This window comes from Propithecus coquereli, unplaced genomic scaffold, assembly GCF_000956105.1.
Source record: "Propithecus coquereli isolate 6110/MARCELLA unplaced genomic scaffold, Pcoq_1.0 Scaffold235, whole genome shotgun sequence".
NCBI lineage: Eukaryota > Metazoa > Chordata > Mammalia > Primates > Indriidae > Propithecus > Propithecus coquereli.
The window spans coordinates 2,241,183-2,258,320 of NW_012147897.1; the positions used below are offsets into that span (position 1 = coordinate 2,241,183).

Here is a 17,138-nt window from a genome sequence, read left to right on the forward strand (position 1 = left end):
CAAGAGATGAGACAGGGCCTGTATACAGACACTTCTCAGGCAGAATCAACCATTTTCCTTAAGGTTTCAAAGCATGAATGCTTATTTTTATCACTGTACCTTTCACTAAAAAACAAAACCAAAAAACTACTTGAAAACAAGTTTGTTGAATGTTTGTGAGTCTGTCCTCTAAATCAATTATGAACTCACTGAGGGCAGACACTATCTTTTACTCACTGCTATTTCTAGCACGGGTCCTGGCACAGTACGGGAATCTGGTGAGTATTTGCAAAAATGAATTTGATAACAGACAGGAAGAGGAGAATTAACAGCTAGATGGGGTGGTACAGAGAAGAAAAGGACACATAAATGTGGAACAGGGGCTTTCTGGGGAACAGGAGGCTTCAAGAAGTTGGAGAACTGAGCCAGGAGGGAGCCCTGGGACTGTCTGGAGAACAGACAGGGAGGCATAAGGGCATGGGACTGAGGATAGAGAGCATTTATGGACATTGGGAGCTGGGGGCAAAGGAAGCAGATCTTGGAAAGATCCAGGAAAGACCCGGTCTTCAGGAGGCTCCTTTCCCCCAATCCCCTGTAACACTGACATCTTTCTAGAAAGAGAGCTGTCAAGGTAAGGCCCTGTCACAAAAGTTGTGGTTGCAGATTGCTCTTGTGGGCAGAGTGGATAAAAAATACCTGCTGCTTGGGCAGTGTTTTCCTGTTATAGTAGTGACCTTGACAGAAGTTAAAAAAAATAAATAGCAAACAATCCAATTTTGGCTGTTGCTATCAGTCTGTAACTGAAAGCTCCCATCAGTCCTGGGGTTTCATATGGAGCAATAATTCGGCGCCGATCCCAGCGGAGTGACACTTGCCGGTTAGAATCCAGAGCATCACTATGCAGCTCCCTCAGGCGCCACATACATCACCTCGCTCTGCCGACTCCAGCCATATATCTGCCTCTTCCTCCTCCCTGCCCACCCAGCCTCACTCAGCACTCGGGTCCACTGGGCTGGAAGGCTGTGATGGTGACATGCACACACACCGGCTGGGACAGTGCCAGCTTGCAGTCGGGCAGGCAGTGGAAGGAGCTTGAAGGGATGGAAGCTGGCTTCCAAGGGTTTGTTGAGTAGGTTTCCTCACTTCCCCTCAGTGATGAGTCCCCGAATATTCCCACCTCTGGGCCTTTGCTCACACTATGACCCCACCACAAAAGTCCTCTATTTCTACCAACCTCCACGTGCCCCAGAAATTTCAACTTAAACATGGTATTGTCTATGGAGCCTGGGACTTCTGGTGTACTTCCTGTTTGTCTCTCCTTACTCACCTGTGAGGTCCTTAGTTACAAAGACCATGTTTTATTTACCTCTATACTTCTAGCACCTAGCAAAGGGCCTGACTACAGGGGGGAGTCAATATGTGTTGCTGAGTGGATAAAGGTAACTACTGTTTGTGGAATGGCTGCTGTATGCCAGGCACTGTACTCAGCACCTTATACACAGTGTCTCCTTTAATTCTTACAGCTGTCCTCCATCTGAAGTTTGGCTCCTCCTTTGGCTTAGTGAGGCAAGTTGCGTGGCAGAAAGAACAAGCTTTGCTCCAGAAAGACCTGAGTTCAAACCTCACCTCATCTATTCCCTAGCTAACTGCCCTTGGGGAGTTCATTCACCTCCCTGAATCTTAGCTTTCCTCATTGTAACATAGGGATAGTACTCATACTTATCTAGTAGAATCCTTGAGGGATGCTGGTGAGGATTAAATGAGACAATGTATATAAAGTACTTAGCGGAGTCTCTGGCACATAGCAAATGTATATATGCATATAAGTGGTAGTCCGAGTGACTCAAATGGCTAGCATAGTACCTAGCCATTATTAGGTATTTGATAAATGTTACTTCCCTTCTTTACCGCATTTTGATAACAGATTGTCTAATCCATTGCCTGTTTTTTGGGTACAGGAATCCTTTTAACTAATTTAATTGTATGTAGGGCTCCATAGATTAAAAAAGAAGAGCTGCTCTGGCTCAAGCAGAAGCCAGGAGCCAAGTTCACTTGGGTGCCACCACTGCCCCAGAAGTGGCTCTTAGGACCCCCTCCTCTAGGGACCTTAGGTCTGCAGTATACAGTCTCAACACTAACCAAGTTCTAGAGACGCCTCTACTACCTGCAGCAGTTCATCTCTGGCTGTCAGTTTTCCTTACGGGGTAGAGAATTTTGCTATAAGGTACTTTCCATCTATTGATCTGTGGGGCCTCACAGAACATGCCTTTTCCTTTTGTCCCAGGCAGAGCCTAACATGACTTTTCCTTCTACTTTGTTGATTTGGGTATGAACATCGTGGCTTTCCTAAGTCTTCTCCATGGAAACATATATACTTCCTATAACTCTTCTTCAGTGTCATGATTTTAGGTGTCTAGTATTCCTGTTATTTTCTTGGGCAAAGGGAAAGAGTCCTTGACTTCTACGGAGGTGACAAGGGTGGGCTGGGGAAGGTTACACAATGAATTGGCTGGTTTCTCAGGAGCTTTCTAGGTGGTCTCGGGAGGAGTTCAAACTGTGGCCTAAATCTCTGAGCACATTCTGGTTCTCCCCGGCCTGAAGCCCTAAATACCTATGCCAATTCAGAGAAACTTCTGAAAATCAATCAGCCTTCTTGATAAAAATGTACAGACACTGGGACTAAACCATGTATGTTACTGCTTCATGCTCTTTTCCTAATGCTTAGCAGAGTTTATACTAAAAAATGTGTTAAATGACTGACTGACTTTTTACGGCATGAGCAATGTGCCCAGCCTTGTGAAAGGGTAGCCAGCGAAGGAAACTAGAGAAGTAAAATATTTGATTTCTACATTCTATTTTTGGGGAGGGGAGTTTGTTAAGGCTTCCACAAATATAGGCTACTATTGTTCCTGTCTCTTTGAAGAGATGGAGAAGAAGATCACAGGACTAAGTTCAAGGCTCTGCTTTGATGGGGTTCCACTAGAAAAAATGAGGCAGGTAACTTAGCCTGCAGAATCAGAGGGCGCTGGACTGAGAGAGGCACTGTGAAGGAGCCACCCAGGAGAACAGGAGTGGGGGAGTGAGCATCTTCTTAATAAAAGCCACACGCAATTAACTTCAGAAGCCCTCACCTGGAGCCGGCAGCGACCAGCTTCCCATGCTGCATCTTGCCTGGATAATCATAGCCACTGGTTTCCATCAGTCTTGATTTAATATGGCACCCCTCCTGGCTGTGAGTGCATTTACAGGAAAGGGCTGGGAGGCCGAGGCGAAGCCTAGCTGGGCTTGCTCTGCTCAGAGATGGGTGGCTGTGTTGAGTGGCTCTGCAGGGGAGGGATCCAGGAGAAGGGGTGTGGCAGGCATCCCGACTGTTGGGCATCTCTCAGGGGACAGGTCTGACATTGAACATGACAGTGTGTTCACTGAGAGGCAGCTGAGGTGGGGGTAAGGGCAGGCAGAATAAGACCCTGGGCAACAGTGGGAAGGTGGGTATGTATGGAGGAGGGGAGAGAAGAGAGGCCAGGCTGCTGTTTGCCTCTCATGGGGAGGTTAGCTCTACAGAGTCCACCTGCTGCTCACAGACAGCATTAGATATGCCCCATATTGCTGACTCCCTGATTCAGACTCTAACTCATGTCATAGTCAGGACCCTGAAACAGGATGACAGAGAGGACTGGTTAGGGAGGTCGACATAGGGCATGAGGGTAAAAGATGAGACTGGGGTGGGGGCGCCAATGGAGAAACCCTGGAATGAGGAATGGTAAGAGAGGAGCCTAGGGGTCCAACGAATAAGTCTAGGGGATGCAGAGCAGACGGGAACATTAGACCATGGGAGGAGAGAGGCACCCAAGGACTTGAAAGTCTCTTAAACTAGCCCATAAAGTACATCCCTGTAGAGGAAGGCTGGACACAAAGCAGGTCAGCCCCATTGCACGTGGTAACTACTAGGTCAGCATCCCAGATTCCATTCTCCTCTCTTCCAATCTACCTTCCTTTTGCTGCCACAGCCATATTTTTAACATGTAAATCTGATCATGTCATTCCTCTGCAAATAGCTGGACTGATCTAGAGACAAGACTGGTGAGAGAAGTTAAGAAAGGCAAGGACTGGCTAAAGTGAGAAAATGAGTTTGTGTTCTCAGTGCATTGAATCAGGGCATAAGATGTGGATTATGTCATAACTTTGATCACTTGGTTAAACTGGTGTCTGCCAGGTTTCTCCAATATCATTTTTCCCTTTTTAATTAATAAATATCTTGTGGGGAGAAACTTTGACATGATGTAAATACCCTGTCACTCCTCAAACTTCAACTCACCAGTTTTAGCAGCCACTGATGGGTCTTGCCTGATTTGGGACCGGCTATTGACAGTGCAGAGATTAAGTAAGTTCAAGCAAGGTTCCACTGGCAGCAAGTAATAGAGACGGAACACTAACCCTTGCCCAACTTCAGATTGCACTGTCCACCTGGAGGTGAGCCTTGTTCCCTGTCTTCAGGGAGTTCAAAGTCTATTTAGGGAGATGAGACTTAAAACACAAATTTTCTATTCCTACTTCTAGTACAGGGGTACCTAATGAATTTGTGGAAAATAAATCCCAGAGGGTGTTTCTTGCCAGAAATTCATAACCTGAGTTGAATCAAAAGGAAACATTAGATAAACCCAAATTAAGGGAAATTCTACAAAATAACTGGCCTGTACTTGTTAAAATGTCAAGTCAAGATCATGAGAGACAAGAAAAGACTGAGGGACTCTTCCAGATTAAAGAAGACTAAAGAGATATAACAACCGAATACAACCTGGAATTTGGAATTTTCTTTTCTTGTAAGGAGAATTATTGGGACAACTGGAGAAATCTGAATAACATCTGTAGATTAGATAATATCAATGCCCTGATTTTGATGATTGTATTTAGGTTATATAAGAAAATGTTCCTGTTTTTTAGGAAATACATACAAGTATTTAGTGATAAAGGGGCATTCTGTGTATAACTTACTCTCAAATGATTCAGAAAAAATTACATATCTTCATATATTATTTATATAGATAAATAATAAAGCAAGTGTGAGCAAATGTTAACAGTTGGGAATCTGAGTGAAGGGTTCACAGGAATTCATTGCACTGTTTCTGAAATTATGCAAAAGTAAAAGTTAAAAAAATTAGCATAATGCCTGCCTTTGGGGGCTAGGCAGTGACTAGAAGGGAACATGAGGCAGGCTTCTGAGTGCTGCTATTTCTATTTCTTTTATTTTTTTTGAGATAAGAGTCTCGCTCTGTTGCCCTAGCTAGAGTGTAGTGGCATCATAGCTCATTGCAATCTCAAACTCCTGGGCTCTAGTGAGCCTCCTGTGTCAGCCTCCCAAGTATCTGGGACTATGGGCACATGCCACCATGCCTGGCTAATTTTTTTCTATTTTTAGTAGAGATGGGGTCTCCCTCTTGCTCAGGATGGTCTCGAATTCCTGACCTCAATAGATCCTCCCACCTCAGCCTCCCAGAGTGCTAGGATTATAGGTGTAAGCTGCCATGCCCAGGCTATTTCTATTTCTTGATCAGGTGTGTTTAGTTTGTAAAAACACAGTGAGCTGTATATTACTGATATGTGCACCTTATACAAGTATATTTCAATAAAAAGTTTTTTAAAAGCTGAAAAAAACAGATAAAGTGCTTAGTACTATGGCCCATAGTAAGCCACACGGGGCCGGGCATGAGGTAAGCCAGAACCTGTAAGAAGACCAAGGCATGGGGAGGAAGAAGATAACCCTCATAGCCTCCTGTGTGCCCCACCCCTCCTCTCCTGGAAGCCTTCGCTCAGCTTTCACAGAGTGCCCAGGCTTTCAGACTGGAGTGTGGGCCCAAGGGAGCATCATATCCCCAGCTACCCCTGAAGCAAATGAAAAAATATAGAGATAGGAAATGTGCTTGTGATCCTGTCACTGGGATATGCAAATAAAATATATAGGATAGGCCTATCTGCCTAATATTCCTGCCGATGCATTCTTTGGGTGTGATTAAAATGAGCAATAAATTCCTCGTGAGTCTCAGTGGAGTGAGGATCGGGAGTGGAGATGCAAGCTGGCACGAGCGCGTCCCCCTCAGCTGAATATTCATCATGGGATAGCTCCCCATATTTTTGTTTTATCTGCTATCATGTGCACAGAGATATATTTCCACCTCTCCTTCTCCTCTTAGTTAAGACATGAAAATGGTCTCGGCTTTAAGTATTAAACTCTCCATCCATTGAAATCCTTCAAAGTGAGACCACAGGCTACTTCATCTATGAAGCCTGCCTGCTCATTCTGCCAGGAGATAATCCATGCTTTCTCAGAGCCCTCACCAACTCTGTGCAAACCTTCCTAAGATAGCTGGGCTGCAGGTATCAGAGCTCAGAGCACCTGCCTCTTCCCTAGCTGGACGGCAACCTGAGGGAGGGGGCTGGGCCTCATCCACCTCTGGATCTTCTCAGGGGTGCCTAAGGAAGCTTCAGCACAGGGAACGCCGAGAGAACTGAGGAAGCCAGCAGTGAGGAGAAAATCAATCAGGCTACTTAAGGTGATGTAAATGATATAATTTAAAGGGCAGAATGAAATAAAAAATTAGGCTTAAGAATAATTTTAAAATGGGAAAATCACCAATAATATTAAGTAAAAAAAAATCAGATTCCAAATATAGAACAAAATCATAACTCCTTCAGAGCCAATAGGATCATTAATACCTTCGGAGCCAAGTAGGAAAAACAAATGCCTGACAACCAAGGACATAATACAATAGGGGATGGGGCACCCTGTGGCTGGCAAGTGCACATTCCCAATCCCCAAGGCATTAAGTTTACTTTTTTGAAAAACTCTGGGTTGGCTACATAAAACATGGCTGCCAGCTAAAGACCCCCTGCTATATACAGTAGACTATCAACCAGGTCAATAAAAAAGGCCATCCATATACATATACATAGATGCTGTCCAGAAAAGGCTACCACAGTATTATAAGAGGAAAACTCTGATTCAAATCCTAATAGTCACTTGCAACAATTTGATTTTCTGTAAGTCACCTGCTTGCATTCTTGCAGCTTCAGTTTTCTTATCTGTGAAATCGGGGTAATAAGAAATGCTTCATTCATTTGTTATAGGATTAGAAAAAATATGTATTAGAGCACCTGGCACAGTACCTAGATACATTTGATAAATGACACCTACTATTATTATAAATAAAAGTATTAATAGTGGTTATGTCTAGGTAGTGGGCTAGAATGCTTTTACCAGAAATTTATCTCAGTTGTCAACTCTTCCAGGAAGTCTTCCTTGGCCAGTCACACCACTGATGACTGAGTGCTGTCACAGTTTACTTGCCCATCTGCTTGTCAGACAGTGAGCTCCTAGAGTGTTTTATTCATCTTCTTCCCTTTGAGCCCAGAGCCTGGCATATAGATATCATTCATAAATACGTACTACGTTATTTAATTCTCTTCATTTTACTTTTCTTTTTTTTTTTTGAGACAGAGTCTCACTGTGTTGCCTGGGCTAGAGTGCCGTGGCGTCACCCTAGCTCACAGCAACCTCAAACTCCTGGGCTCAAGCGATTCTCCTGCCTCAGCCTCCCGAGTAGCTGGGACTACAGGCATGCGCCACCATGCCCGGCTAATTTTTTTCTATATATTTTTAGTTGTCCAGTTAATTTCTTTCTAATTTTAGTAGAGACGGGGTCTCACTCTTGCTCAGGCTGGTTTCGAACTCCTGAGCTCAAACAATCCACCCGCCTCCGCCTCCCAGAGTGCTAGGATTACAGGCGTGAGCCACCGCACTTGGCCCATTTTACTTTTCTTTATATCCAAAATCTTCTATAATGAGACACATGACTTTAATACTCACAAATTTTCTATAATGAGCATAATTTGACTATGGAGTGGTAGATGAAGGTGGAGGAGGCTGAGCTGGATGGACAGGAGAGCCAGATAAGATCAGAGGGGCAGTGGCCCATGTCTAGACAAAGAGCCAGAAGATGAGGCCTCAGGCTGGAGCCTCAGCACCCTCAAGGCCTGAGTCATTATGTTACAGATGCAGGGCCTGAATGCAGAGAGAGGCAGCTGCTTCTCACTTACTGGCAGAGGGAGAAAGAACTCAGGTCTGAAACAGTGTTCTTCCCACAAAAGCCTGCCTCACAATTTTGAAGAGGTTGTTTTTTGCAGCTTGGAGGAAAAGGTCAGAGCAGAAATAATGGGTGACCAAGTAGATGCTGAACAACTGAGAGACAGCTAGTGCTGCTGACATCTAGGGAGAGCTGAAGGGTGGTTTATGTGAGTGCAATCTGATGGGACAGCAGAGCAATTAGGTGGAGATGCTCAGTGGACACTTGGATATTCAGGATGGAGGAAGTCCAGACGGGATGGAGGGATCAAGCACAGAGATGAAAACAGACGAAACGGTGTTCCAGTTGAGAGGCCATGGACTCTCTAGGCTGGCTCTAAGTAGTCATCTATGCTCTAAAGGCAGCCCTTGCACTGTGGGATAGCTCTGTTAGGGAGCTCCTTCCTGAGGCTGCCACCCAGTAAGCCTGGCTCTGTTCTAGCTTTGCCAATGAGTGAATTTCATCTCCTCTCACCCAGAGCTGTCCCTGTGCCTAAATGCACAGTCTCTCTTCTCCAGGACACATGTGCCCATTGCTTTCAGCTTTTTCTCATGGCACAGTTCCTCTTGCCACTCTACTGCCCTCCTCTCCACAGGCTCTAAGAGCTCAATGTCTACTCAGAATGTCGTGTCTGTAATTGCCCTCCATGCTCCAGAAGGGGCTGACTGGCACGGGGATTGCAACTACCTTTTGTTCACCCTGGACCTTGGCCTTGTAATAATGTGGCCAACATCAGGCCACTTCTCTTGGGCAGCCAAATTTTGTTGAGGGTCCCCCAGTAGGCCTAACCTCTCCCCCTGTGCTGGCGCTAAGAGGCCCGTTGCCTTGCTTCACATGGCCAGACCAGTGCCTGCCTTGTCACACCACCTGACAAACCATGGGTACTCTTGGCTAGGTCCAACATGTGTCACTCGGGGGACAGCAATTGGGCTTGAAAGGGGAGAAGATGACAGGGGTACTGTCCCCGAGGTTATCTGAAACAGTGCTGAGGGGTTTCTTTAAGGCACTCAGAGAAGCTGACCAGACTCCCAGGGCTGCTCCTAGGAGTGGAAAATTTAAACAAAGGAAGGGAAGCACTTGCCCTCTGGAATTTAGTAGCTCTTTCTGGTCCTAAGGGCCTCTTGGGATGGGCTGTGGAAAGCTAGTCACCCTTACTAACTCCTTCCCTTCTCTGGAGGAAACTGTTGTAAGACCATTACTAAGGATACCAGGGAGGTAAACTCAGTATAGTTAATGCTGATGACCAAGCATTTCCAGTTCTCCCATTCTAGGATTAATATCTTTGTGATTCAGTGAGAACATGGGATTAGTTCTGGCCAATGAGTTGTGAGTGGAAGTGAAGGGTCCTCCTCCTAGGCTGAGCATTCAACTGCAGATAGAAGACCCTTCAGAGTATGCTTTTCCCTCTGGTGAGCAACCAGCAACATTCCAGCAGGTGGCTGCTCTGCCCGTCGGGATCCCTGGGTGCCTACGATGAGCAAAGCCTGCCCCCCACCCCCAACCTCACTATTGCAGCATGAGGCAAAAATAAATTTGTTGTTTTAAACCATTGAAATTTTGGGTTGTTACAATAGCACAATCCTGACTGATACACAGACAATCATGCATTGAACAGAAACTTAGAAACCATTTAGTCCGAAGTTTTCATGCCACAGAGGAAAACTGAGCTTCAGTGTGGGGAAGGTCACGTGGGCAGTGAGTGGTGAAGCTGGGATCAGAACCCATGTCTCCTCTGTCTCAGTCCAGTGAGCTAAGTGCTCTGACTCAAGGCAGAGAGAATATTTGCCACTAGGTGGGACCTGCCACATTGAATCATCTCAAGGCACCTCAGCCTATTTGAGGACAAGAGACTCCATGATGCTGGAAAGAGCTCAAGAGTGACAGTCGGAAACCAGGTCTTCTAGTCCTGCCACTGAACCTACTACATGACCTTGTGGTCAAGCCTATTAGCTTCAGTTTTGATGCTAACTCACTCTGGGACTAAAGGCAAGCCACATCATAGCTCTGGGCTCCAGTTTCCCCAGGGGGAAAATGAGTCATTGGTTTACGTTTCAGAGATTTAAAACTTGTGCCCACAGGAGAGCCCTCTCAGAGGTTCCCCCAGGAGGGAAGGGTGGGCCACATGGGCAGCGCTCTGGTCCATCTCCCCTTCAACTAGAATAGCTCAGTTTTCCTCTGATTTATTTGTTTATAATTTCATAAGATTCCCATCACTGAACTTGATTTCTAAGGTCCCTGCCAGTTCTGAAATTTATAATTCTAGTTCTTAGATTCTGCCCAGTAGTTTGTGAGTTACAGATCTGTGGCTGGGAGAGGCAGAAGACTTAGCCTTGTTTTCAGGGAGTTCAAAAGTCTGGTTGAGAAGATCGAATTAAGATGGAGAATTTTTTGGTTCAGACTCTATACCAGGCTCTTTGGAGTGTATGTGGAGGGGAGGGGTGAGGAATGGTTCTAGAAGGAGTGGTGATGGGAAAAGATTGATGAGGCTGTAGAATACATGAGGATTAGGAGAAACACTAACTTGGGCTAAAGATTTTGTCTGGCTAGCCCCTCCTCTAAAAACGAGCTAGGAGGCCCATCATTTCAAAAATTTAATTTAAAGGTTAATCTTCAGAAGCCACAAGTGGCCCAGGCCTCTCGCTGGTCATGACAGGGGCAGCTTCCCATTCTTGATGAGACTAGAGGCTGGATTTGTATTTAAACAGACAGTAATCACCTAAGGAGAAGTGGCCTTCGGTGTGGAACCTGACATAATTTAATGAGTGAAAGATTAAATGATGCATGGAGTATCCACCAGCCTCCTCCTTTCTCTGACACTTACCTTAGCCTCTGAAGTCCTCAGAAGCTTCATCACCTCCCCTTCTCGGGCATAATCCAAGGGTGTGTGTCCCATTTCATTCTTCTGTAGGGGGTTGGCTCCTGGCAAGAACAGATGGATAAATGGTCAGAGGCTCTATGAGCGATCAGTGGAACCTCAGCCTTCCGTTGGAGGTGGCTTGGGGCTCCAATGTCTATACGAGGAATGCCCATGCACATGTAAGAAAACATAGAATGATGGGAAAAACACATCAAGCTATTCTGGGAGGAGTACTCTTAGTCCTGTCTGACAAAGATGTCAGAGTATCGGGTTTCCCCATGTGTATACACACATGTTCAGTAACACACTACATACATATAGATGCATTATACATACACAAATACACATAGCTGAACATGCTAACAAAATATACCAAATATAGAGATTCATACACTCCAACATAAATACACGTAAACACACAATTTCATGTATATATTCATCAGAATGTCCACATTTTCCAACATATTTGCATACAAACATTCATATTCATGAAGCCATATAATAAAAGGGTTCCTTTCTAAACAGAGAATGTCCCAAATAACAATTAAAAGGTTCCCCCTTCTTTCTGCTCTCTTCTCCTCTCTCTCCTTTAATGCTCTCTTAGCTCTGGGCATTTCCTGTCTGCCAGAGTCAGCTGAGTGCTCTGGAAAGATGTGGGCATCACCAGCAACCTGGCTTTGCCACTCCAGCTGTTGGTGAGTGTGGGTATGTGCATAGGCATTTCCTCTAATCATTAGTTCCTGTGATTTGAGGACAAGGAACTTTGAGTAGAACACAAAGAAGAGGTTAGCTGGGGGCGATGTCTGTACCTTCTCTCTAAGTGCTGGCAACTGATAAGCCTGTAGAAAATATCTACTCTGTGCAAGGCTTGGCAGCCATGGGGGAAAGGCTACTCTGACCCTCTGCGCTGTCAGAATGTCCCTCCCAAAGCCCCGGTCTGAGCACCTCACTCTCTTCTTCAAAGGCCATACATTCCGTTCAGTTTGACAAATCTTAAATAAATGGAGCCTGAGAACATAGAAGAATCAGATCTGGCCCTGGCCAAAAGGCACTCTTCTCAAGGCAGCAAGACAGATATATAAGAAGAAAGCCATGCTTTGTACACAGCAGATGCTCAATAAATATATGTTCAATGAAACATCGAAGTATAAGGTAATAATTATCTAGTATTTCTTGAGCTACTTTCTTGCAAAGAAGTATTGTCTGAAGTAAAGAAGGGTTAAGACTGAGTCCCCAACATAGAATATAATGGGCTGGCTGGGGACCCATTCAGCACAGTGCCTGGCTGACAGTGGGTGTCTAACCACTGTTCACTGACAGTAAAAATCAGTTTCTCAATCAAGTCTGTAGAAACATTTATATTATGATACAAAACTATTCCTACTGAAGGTCTCTTCTTAAAAGACCCCATAAACTTATCAATAATAGTAAACATTTATTAAGCATTTATGTGTGGCTGTCTGCCTAGGCTGCAGAAGAGGCTAAACCTCTACACAGGTGTGGGAGGAGGAGGGGGAAGGGGCAGTGTAGGAAGTACAATCCAAGCAAGGGAAACATTATCGATAAGGAAAAAAGAGAATACTTTTTTACAGAATTCTATTTTCTAACAGGAATTTAGTATAAAATGTTGATATATTAGTTTTTATTAAGATATAACTCACACACTATAAAATTAAACCTTTTAAAGTATATAATTCAGTGGTTTAAAATATACTCACAAGGTTGTGCAGCCATCACCATTACCTAATACCAGAACATTTTCATCCCTCAGAAAAGAGACCCTATAGCTATTATTAGATACTCTCTATTTCTGCCCCTACCTCTCTCAACCATGGCAACCATTAGTTTACTTTCTGTCTCTGTGGATTTGCCTATTCTGGATATTTCATATAAGTGGAATTGTATCATATGTTGCCTTTTGTGTCTGACTTCTTTAGCGTGTTTTAAGATTCATGCATGTTATAGCATGGCTCAATAATATCCCATTCTGTGGACACACTACATTTTGTTTCTCCATCTAACAGCAGATGGACATTGAAGCTGTTTCCCCTTTTTCACTGTTATAAATGGTGCTGCTATGAACACTCATGTACAAGTCTTTGTGTGGATGTATATTTTCATGTCTCTTGGGCAGATACCTACCTAGGAGTCGTGATATGATAATAATAGTGCTGGTATTTACTAAGCACTTACTCTGTGCCAGGCATTGTGCTCTGTACTTTCTATACATTTTATCATTTAATCTTCACATCTAAGTAAAATCCTCAAGCTACAGACATGGACACTGGGCTTGGAGAAGTGAAATAACTAGCCCAAGGTCACAAAGCTAGCTTTATTTGGCTTGAACCAGGAGCTGAAACCACCCCCAGGTTTTCCTGATTCTCCACACTCACCAGGGTGGCCACAATACACCCCTGCTGAGAAATCCTTCAATGGCCTTTCACTGGTTACAGGACACAGTGCAAACTCTTTAGTAAGGAGGGTGTTTGTGGTCTTCCTAACTAGTGGGCAAGTCCTCAGAGGCTTAGCTGGAGCCTCATTCTTTTGTTCAATTCTGTTGGCTCTTACCAGGCACTTTCTATCTTTAGGGCTCTGTATGCAGGATGATGGGGGATTGGCAAAGCCAATGAATGGTTTTCTTCTTTATATTTTTGACCATTCTGTAGCAACTGATACCTTGGCCACTGTTTCCTCTGAGTTCTGTAAAACTGCTCTTCAGGTTTTCCTCCCACTCCTGCGACCATTTCTTCTCTGTCTCCTTTGCACGTTCCTCTTCCTGTCTTTAAGATTGGGTGCTACCCTAGAGTTCAAGACTAACACAGTCCAGGTGTCTAGGAGCTAATGGGGACAAGAGATGGGCACACAACTGTAACACAGGCTGAGTGTGATCAGGGTGCTCAAGCAGGGACAGACAGACAGACAACACTGTGAGGGGCTTAGGAAGGAAGACAGTGCTCAGGGGCTGTTCATGTGGCCCAGCCTTCCTGGCCCACCCCTGTTTTCTGTGGCACTCAGCACTGAGGGGCTTTGCAAGGGCTGGGGAGCCAGTGGCAGACAGGGTCCTCCCCTCCCTGCAAAGCTCCTGTAGCATAGCTGGGGCAGAAAGGGAGGCACAATTAAGCAGAGGAAAGGCCTCTCCTTTCTTAGGCAGCCTTGAGGGGAGCTCTGTCACTAGATAGGGCTGGAGTAGAAGGAAGGATTTGGGAGAGACCTCTGGAAGGGAAAGAAAAGAGCAGTGAAGACAGGAGAAATGGGTAGGAAGAGAGAAAGAAATGAGAGAGAGAGGGAGGGAGAGGGAGGAGAAGGTGAGAGAGGAAGACAGTGGAAGAAAGAACAGAGGGTGAGATTAGCCTCTTCAAACAAGTGCTGTCAGTGATCTGTATTTGCTTACAGAATGAAAAATGTGTGCCATAAACATTGGCCACTGAGTAATTTCTAGTAGGAGTCATGTCACTTCTCATAAAGGATGGGATGGGGACAGGTAGGACATCTCTGCACTTGGGCCAGCTAGCACAGGGGCTCCTTTTAAAGCAGTGTTGGGCCTGTCTCCAGCCCAGGAAGCTCTCAGGTCAGGCCCCACCCAACCACTCATGGGGGAAGGCTCCCCAAGGTTCCGGAGCCTCAGGGCAGCACATCTGCCCCCATTTTGGGAAAGCTGAGGCGGGGGCACCATGGATAATGTCCATCTAATATTAGTCCCCCAGCCCCACACCCTCACTCTGACTTGACTAATTGCTGTAATAATTGATAGAACCTGACTTCTACTACTGATCGATTTCACCTCCACGACCAACGGCCACAAACCATTACGCTCCAATAAATAACCACGTTGGGCCTCACCCGCCTGCCTTCTCCGGGGGCATCAGGATGGCCCGTGCCCTGGCCTGACCTCCCCTTGCCTCCCACCCAGGGCCCCTCCGGGCCGAGCAGCTGGTCTAGAGGGCCAGGCCTCTGGGAGCAAGTGAGAGGGCTGGACGGAAGGTGGGGAGTGCTAATCGCAGGCCATCCGTCACCTCCCACTGGCTGTCTGGGGCTGGGGCAAACACCTGGAGCACCCCAGGCAGTGTGGTGCAGGACCCCTCCCCTCCTCTCCCTGCTCCAGATTAGTCTGTCCCAGCTTATAATATTTGATAAATAGCAGACTGGCTTCCTGGCAGCACTGCTGCGGCTGCGCCTGCCCGCTACAGCTGTGGAAGGTCACTCATTGGGGAAATATGTTTCTGTCAGTGGTATTGAAAAAAGTTTAGTGGAGTGACAGGCCTCAATTTTTCAAATTTTATTAACTCCATCCTCTTAACCATTTGTCTTGAATTCCTTCAGATTCTGGGGGATCTGTCAATAGGGCTTGGGCCAGGAAAGTAGTGTGGGGGTGGGTGGTCATGGGGCTGGTGCTGGCTGTGCCACTGTGGCTGGTGTGGGTCTCTTCACCCAGGGCAGGGTAAGGCAGTGGAAATGGTGTTGGCGGGAGAGAAGGCCTAGCCCACTGGTGCTGAGGGAGCCCACTTCTCTCCTCTGGTTCAGCACCTGCCTTTGATTTGACACAATCATTGACTCTCCAAGTATTAATAGAAAAAGACCTTAATGGTGAGCTCTTCTAATTCCCTGAGAAGATACTTCTCTCTACTACATCTGAAACAGGTGGTCACCCTGGCTCCCCTGAATGTGCCCAGTACCCAGTGCCAAGCTCATGGTTCTTTCTCTGAGGTGTTTCCCCTATTTAACTGAGGGCAACCCTTCTTATGTGAGTCCCAGCCTCTCTCACCAAACCCATTTCCATCCTGGTCTTCCTGCAAACACCTGCTCATCTGTTAAGACTCAGTTCAGATTTCTCCTCTAGGAAGCCTTCCTGGTTCCCTCCCATGCCAGGTTGGGTACCATCCTTCGTGCTCCCATAGGCCCTTCTGCTTCCATCTTATTGCACTGATCACTCTGAATTAAAGTCTGTCTCCACCCAAGACAGTTCTCAGAAGTCAGGGACCAGGTCTCACACACTGCTACATCCTTGCTACCCAGCACAGGAGAGGTGCTCAATATTATTTGCCAGGTGAATGAACTGTATTCACTCGAGGTGTTATCTTCTGAGGCCACAGAGAACACGGCTGTTCTTTCTGCCCCAGGAGAGCCTTTCTGATAGCAAGTGCATAACCATGTCCCTTGTTCCTGTAGGCCAAAGTCCCTAGGTTCTTTGCTGGTCCCAGGTGGCTCTCTGCCTGGGTAGCAGAACAGGTCAGGTCAGCCCCCAGCACCCTCTGTGCTCTATAAGTGGGAAGTGGGGAGGAAGGGTTTGGAAAGAGGCCCACTTGCCCTTTCTAGGGAGAATGCTGAAATTAGGATGGGGGGTGGGATTCAAATCTTCTCTGTGCTGGTGGGAAAAGTTTACAAACTGGGGCGTGGGGCATAGAGGAGGCTTGTTGTTCCCTCCTCCCTTGGCTCTATCCTATCCTGGCCCTCTATGAATATCAAAGAAGGTAATGTATATAAGAGGGCTTAAAGAAAAACCAACAGTAAATGCCCTATACAAATGTGTTAGGCCATTATTATCAATAATATTGACATGCTCCTCCCTACCCCCAGTTTTGTCAGCAATACTGCCCTTCTTGTGATGCAGTTCAATCACACTGCAGCTTCCATGACTCACCCCTTTTTTCTGGAAGAGCACAGTGGGGGTGAGGGGTTGTCATTCCTGGCTGTGTGATCCAGGGCACTTGCTTCACTGCTCTGGTGGTAATGACTGCTGCCCTGTCTACCTCTAAGGGTTTTTTTTTTTTTTTGAGACAGAGTCTCGCTTTTGTTGCCTGGGCTAGAGTGAGTGCCGTGGCGTCAGCCTAGCTCACAGCAACCTCAAACTCTTGGGCTCAAGCAATCCTTCTGCCTCAGCCTCCCAAGTAGCTGGGACTACAGGCATGCACCACCATGCCCGGCTAATTTTTTCTATATATATATATATATATTTTTTTAGTTGTCCAGATCATTTCTTTCTATTTTTTAGTAGAGATGGGGTCTCGCTCTTGCTCAGGCTGGTCTCGAACTCCTGATCTTTTGAGCGAGCCACCCGCCTGGGCCTCCCAGAGTGCTAGGATTACAGGCGTGAGCCACCGCGCCTGGCCCTCTAAGGGTTTTGTGAGGACTAAATAAGATAAAAAGTTTGAAAATGATTAAAAAAAGATTATACGGGTGTATGATAG

At 45.9% G+C, this 17,138-nt stretch overlaps 1 protein-coding gene across 1 annotated transcript in view; it reads right to left on the reverse strand.

Moving 5' to 3' along the window:
* The window catches only part of CLPB (ClpB homolog, mitochondrial AAA ATPase chaperonin), a 144,062-nt gene that overhangs the window by 26,858 nt on the left and 100,066 nt on the right, over positions 1-17,138 (reverse strand). Inside the window, exon 6 of the mRNA XM_012645724.1 lies at positions 10,918-11,015. Within this exon, the coding sequence (XP_012501178.1) occupies positions 10,918-11,015 (98 nt within the window). The remainder of the gene's footprint in view (positions 1-10,917; positions 11,016-17,138) is intronic.